The 6,000-nt window shown below is 39.7% G+C and overlaps 1 protein-coding gene across 1 annotated transcript; it reads left to right on the top strand.

The window, feature by feature from the left end:
- Positions 1–230: 230 nt before the first annotated feature.
- LOC117831556 (complement C1q tumor necrosis factor-related protein 3-like) lies at positions 231–1,914 on the top strand. The gene is made up of 3 exons (XM_034710295.1): positions 231–498; positions 632–769; positions 1,117–1,914. The coding sequence occupies exons 1-3, from the start codon at positions 279–281 to the stop codon at positions 1,395–1,397; spliced, it is 639 nt and encodes a 212-aa protein (XP_034566186.1). The 5' UTR covers positions 231–278; the 3' UTR covers positions 1,398–1,914.
- Positions 1,915–6,000: the final 4,086 nt, after the last annotated feature.

The following is a 6,000-nucleotide window of genomic DNA, read 5'->3' as shown; positions in this document are numbered from 1 at the left end:
TCACAACAGGAACCATCACGGTACAGGTGCAGTGAAACTGCCATATAAGGTCATCCTATTGTTCAGTTCATAATTGTATCACAAAGTTTTCCATTACAGAGACAACTCACCACCAAAGGTTAACTGAGAGTGGGTAAACAGAGCTAATACTGTTTCCTTATTGCATAATTTGTACTTCCTCTATGGGAGGATCAAAATTAACAGGTTGACTTTAAATATCCCAACATCAGCCTCAGAGTTTACTCTCAAGCAGTCGTCTGATCGACATCAAACCAACCATGAAGATGACTTTGTCTGGTTCACTTTTTATGATGCTGGTTTCCAGCTTGATTTTGGCTCAGAGTACCAGTCAGAATCCTGAAACAAAAAGAACTGATGGAACATGCTTCCCTGTGTGTGACCTGGTGAAAGAACTTGGTGCCATGAGAGAAAAACAAGGAGCCATGGAAACCAGGTTGAAGGAGAGTGAAAGCCAGATTGTTGAGCTGAAGAGCAAAGGTAACGTCAATCTTTTCTCTGTTATTTCAGACTACAGTGAAGATCTCATCTAGTCAGAGAAATAAAATCAACAAAGAGGGGGAATACATTTATTTAAAATGTGTGATTTCAGTCGTGTGTGGTTTGATTTTAGAAACACCCAGGGTGGCATTCACCGCTACATCAGGACTAGGAAGAGGTGGTGCAGCCATCGGACCCTACAACTGGGACACAACTCTTGTCTTCAGAAGAGTGATATCAAACATGGGTAACGGCTACAATGTTGGCACAGGTAAGTACAGCAGTACATAAATGTTCTATAATCTCTGTCATTGTTCTGCCTTGGAAGGTTTGCATTTCTCTTAAGGAGGGAAAATATACAAACCCAAATGCTTTACAGTGTTGCAGTAAATAGAGAAATCGCTGTCAAAGTCATTTCACATTTCTAAAAACTCTTGCTAAAAAAAGAATCAAGTGCTTTATTCAAAACAACCTTCTAAACAAGCAGTGTGTGTATCTTTGTCAAAATAAAGCGTGTGCTCCATTACATTGTTTATATTTGTACTGTCATCTATTATTTTCATTCCTTCAGTAGTCATAATAAATGTGCTTTTTTCTCTGTTTAAAAATCTTCCACAGGTGTCTTCACTGCACCTGTAGCAGGCAACTACTACTTCTTCATGTCCCATCATGCTGGAGGGAAACACATAGCGAGTCTTACCCTCATCAAGAACAATGAGCTTATAGTGAGGACCTATGACCACAGATCATCCGCAGACACAGCTGATAATGGAAGCAACGCGGCGGTCCTGCAGCTGGTGAAAGGAGACCGGGTGTATGTGCGCTTGGATGCAAATGCACATGTCTGGGGACATGATTTAGTTACCACATTCAGTGGTTTTCTGCTCGGAAAAAACTGAGATGCTAAACTTAAAGAGGATTCATTAATTATTTTATTTTATTTTAATGGCTAAGCTTATTTAAAAGCAGCTTATGATAGTCAAAAAATCACTGTGTTCAGGTTCTTGCTTTTCATACTGTAACTCTTTTTGATTTTGTTTAAGAGGCTTTGAAGATAGATCTGGACGAACAAACCTCAGTAACCTGAGAGCTTGGTATGTCCTTTCCAAAAAACTAAAACGTATAATTATTAACTTGTGTTTCTTAATAGATAATTATGTTTATTGAAAATGTGTGTCTTTCTTTTGGCAAATTCTGGTGTGCTGCTAATTTGTGCTTCTTATCTGTTTAACTCAAAAGTGAGAACACAAATCAGGGGTTGACATTAAGCTAAGCTAGACCATCTACTCTTATAATGTCAAACTTTCAACAAAATAATATACTTCATACTCTCAGATGATTCCCTGATGTGAGCCTTCATACTCTGAATAAACCTTCAAATGTACAACAAATAAACTTTGAATGAATTCCTCCATATTCTTAAGTGTGTTTTTCTTCATGGTTAAATAAATACACCTTTGGTACCTTTGCCAAATAGAATTGCTCCAAACCAGTGTCTTTGTGAAAAAAAAAAACAGAAGAAAAATTAAAAAACATTTGCAACACAAATAAAGTTGAGCCAAAAATAGGGCTGCAACCAATGACTGTTTTGGTTGCTGACCAGTCACCGATTATTGATGTGATTATTCGACTATCAGATCATCAATTTCATAGAAAGATTTTTATTTAGATATTATTTTTTTATTTAACATTACTATTTTAAACCCTAAACAGTGTAAGTGTTTGCTACACTGTTTGAGAGGATGAAGAAAAAGAGATGGAAGGAAGGAGAGAAAAGGTAAAGATTTTAAAATCAGGGACTGAAAATGTAAAACTCACACAGAGTGGCTCTGACTTTGGACTGTTATTGCCATAGTCAGTTGTGATAGTATGGATAAAAGATGTCTCACTCCTCAGCAATTCTACACTGGAAAATGATAGTATGTCCCTGCACAGCATGAAAATGTGCGATGACATCACTGATGACTCATTTACTGTTACATGTGTTGGCGACTAATTTTGTCATCGATTTTAGTCGCCCACGTTGACTAATTGTTGCACCACACGCCAATAGATCTGTTCTAGAGTTCATGTAATCAACTAACAGTTCTTATAATTTATATCTTCTAACATCTGATAAAATATATTTCACAATATCCAACAACAATTATGAAATCCAACAATAATTATATTAAAACATCCAAACGCTAGTATCAGCACTATGCTCAATTTATTTAATATTAACACCATCCATCAGTTAGTGAAGTTTTAACATTTAAATCTAACTCTCTTAAAATAATTTGTATGTGTTTAGAAAGGAAGCCTTGTGTTACACATGACATTTACAGCAGGCTGACTTGTGTTAGCTGCAGTCTGGACCACAAGATAAAGATGATGGCAATACAGAAGACTTTGCATGTTTGTGATGTTGTTGCCCATGTACTTAACTTCAACAGTTCTTGCATATTGTGTTCTCTTTGTTGATGTTGATGGTTCTGTTAATGTTGTAAAAGCCAAAGTGCATCCATACATGGGATTTGAAACTGGCTGGTGCATCTCTCCACTTCTGTATTTCTCCATTCACTGTCAGCTCAGCAGTGTGTGAGGGAGAACACAAAACACAGGCAGGCTTGAGGGAGGTCAGTCTTTACTCTGGACTTCCAACATACAAATACAGGGGAAGAGGAGGTCATGGTTTTCCTGCATTTGTATACTATGTACAACAGATTGTTCCTTCTTCTTTGTGTGAGTGTGTTTCAGAGAGATCATGAGTTTTTGATGATTTGTTTCTACCTCTTTTTTAAAGACGTTTACAGCACCTCTTTCATCTCATGTTTCTTTCTAAAAGAGAAAGAGGTCCTGGTTTCTGAAGCTGTGAGCAGTTCTGGTTACAGTCTAGCTATCATCATTTCAAAACCAAGGTCACACATGTTGGTTGGGTATGATGTCCTGTAATTCTGGGCTTGATAAAGACTACCTTGAAGTATTGGATTGATAATGAATCACCTGCAGTGACTTCATGCTTTCAGGTTTCTGTATCTCACTGTACATGCCAAACAGAATAACTGAAGCACATCAGTGAATAACAAGACATTTTTAAAGTCTCTTCAAAATTTGACCATTATCAAAATACTGAACTTCATCTCTAAAACAAACTCTTTGATTAGACAGAGACAGACAAATCAGCCGTCATGGCCTTTTAACATTTGAATTTGAATAAAACAGGCCCATGGTAGATCAAAGAAATAGCTTTCATTGCAGGCTCAGCTTCAACTCCAGCAGTGTTGGTTTTGTGGCTTGTAAACCATGCTATTGTTTGACATTGACACTTGATCCGGATCACGTCTGGATTTGCTTTGGATTTCTGTAACCGGAGCAAGATGAGTTGTTTTTGAATTTCCTCTTTAAGACCCAAACAAGGTCAAGGAGTGGAGGTTACACACCAAATTATCTATTGAAGCATGTTATTGGTTTAGTATCCAGCAGGCTGATCTGTTAATTCTCTGTAGTTATTTTCCATTGTAGAGAAAACATATTGAACAGTAAGGTTGGTTTTGAGGCCAAATTGGAGGGTGCCAGCTCTAAAACTTTTTTTTAATACATACACACATAAATAACATACAATTCATTAGTTCTGCACATACACACATGTTCTAGTTACATTCACAATGTATTTATTAATGTTTTTCATACATTTTAAAATGAATCTCACATTATTTAGGGTTTAGTTTGACTCTACTGAAGCTCTCTGTGAAGATGAGGAACAACTCCCACACAAAGACCAAAGTCCTCTGTCCAACGTCCACAAAGTCATGCTCTTCCCAAATGTTTTGAAGTACACAACAGGCCAGTGTCATTTTTTTGCCGAGCTCCAGCTTGCAGTCATTTCTTTTAAGAGGCACCTCCATCGTACCTTAAGCCTTCCAAAAGCCAGCTCCACAACAAACCTTGCACTGCTCAGCCGGTAATTGTAGGTGAGTACTTCGGGGGTCAGTCTGACAGTGTCTGAAAATGATTTCATGAGCCAATTTTGCATCGGGTATGCTGGGTCACCGATCAGGTAATGTCCAACATCACAGCTGGAGGTGGTCACTTTGTTTTGACCCAGCAACTCCCCATCACTGAGGATATCCCACAGACTGGAATGTTTAAGGACTCTGGCATCGTGAACGCTCCCTGGAAAGCCAACACACACGTCCCAGAACATTCCCTTGCCATCCACAACAGCCTGGAGAACAATAGAATGCCAGCCTTTCTGATTGTAGCAGTCTCTGGGACACTTCTCTGATGCAATTATTGGAATGTGGCTTCCATCTATTGCACCAACACACTGTGGTACTCTCCAGTGATTGTTAAAAAAAGGGCCATCTCCACCAACTTCTCTGCATCTGGAAGTTGAATGTGTGCAGGAGGCAGCACTGTGATGACTATTTCAAAATTCCTGGACACAGTTGACAGTACTCAGGCCTACCCCAAAAAGATGGCTGATGGACTGGTACTCACTGCAGGTGGCAAGCTTCCAAAGGGCGATTGCAACCTGTTTTTGAGTTGGGACACACATATGGTAATTGGTGTTTCTTGTCTCCATGCCACTCCTGACTTCACAGATGTAATCGAAAGATTCCCGGGACTCGCGGAAATTCTGGATGAATTGTTGTCTGTTGAAATCCGGAACAATTGTGTCCCACCAGTGGCAAGACCTTGGATGTGCCCAGACAACAGGCGACCTCAGCCTCGCCATCATCGTGAAGACTATCTATTAGGACAGAAATGGAAGTACTGCTTACGGATTTCTTAAATAGATACCAGTTTAGTCTATGCTAAATAACAAGCTAAATTGGGCTAGCAGAGAGGCTAACAACAGTTTACATTCAGACTTATTGAGAATAAAAATGTGTGGATCATTACCTTTCTTCTCATATGAAGTCGCTGTCCATGTAAAGCACGACTAGTAGCACAGAAGTGTTGATAAAGTTGGGTAAGTTCTCTTTGGGACCTCATGTGATTACAAAAAGCCAGGAGTAATACCAGCAAAAATGCCACGTTGTCCGCCATCAGTGTTGTCGTGAGGGAGAGTTTGTGCTAGCGCTGCTGGGAAAAGCAGTCAAGTAAATCTGATGTCATGGTGTGCCTCTTCCACGGGCTCAAGCGTGTGGATAAGGTGCTGTGTTAGTTTGAAAGTTCAACCAGCTCCGAACCAGCACAAGCACCAGCCTGGAAATACAACCTGGTTTGCGCTGGTCGAAAAGGGGTGTGAGTTAAAGTACATAGTGTAACAGTCAGATTTGTATGAGTAGTGCCACTAGGGGGCGTAGCCCTCTTGCTGTGTCCTCTGTCCTCTGCCCGACATCCACACAGGAAACTCCCTTCAGTAACTAGTTGGTGCAGGCTATGCTGATGTTCTTATGCTCATGTATGATTGTGGAACATAGCACTGTTGAGACCTGGTCTGGTTTTAGTTAATGTGGGATATCTCCATTTGTTGGTCTGTTGAGTCTCTGAGCTAACTGGCTATCTGGAGCG

The sequence above is a fragment of the Notolabrus celidotus genome, chromosome 19 (genome assembly GCF_009762535.1).
Source record: "Notolabrus celidotus isolate fNotCel1 chromosome 19, fNotCel1.pri, whole genome shotgun sequence".
Classification (NCBI taxonomy): domain Eukaryota; kingdom Metazoa; phylum Chordata; class Actinopteri; order Labriformes; family Labridae; genus Notolabrus; species Notolabrus celidotus.
The sequence above is the reverse complement of the archived record's forward strand: the minus strand, read 5'-3'. Positions and strand labels throughout refer to the sequence as shown.

Excerpts from the sequence above, each read along its gene's own strand:
- LOC117831556 (XM_034710295.1), top strand. The coding sequence starts at position 279 with ATGAAGATGACTTTGTCTGGTTCACTTTTTATGATGCTGGTTTCCAGC. Across the intron at positions 499-631 it reads TGTTGAGCTGAAGAGCAAAG|AAACACCCAGGGTGGCATTC; the intron begins GTAACGTCAATC and ends GTTTGATTTTAG. Across the intron at positions 770-1,116 it reads CGGCTACAATGTTGGCACAG|GTGTCTTCACTGCACCTGTA; the intron begins GTAAGTACAGCA and ends AATCTTCCACAG.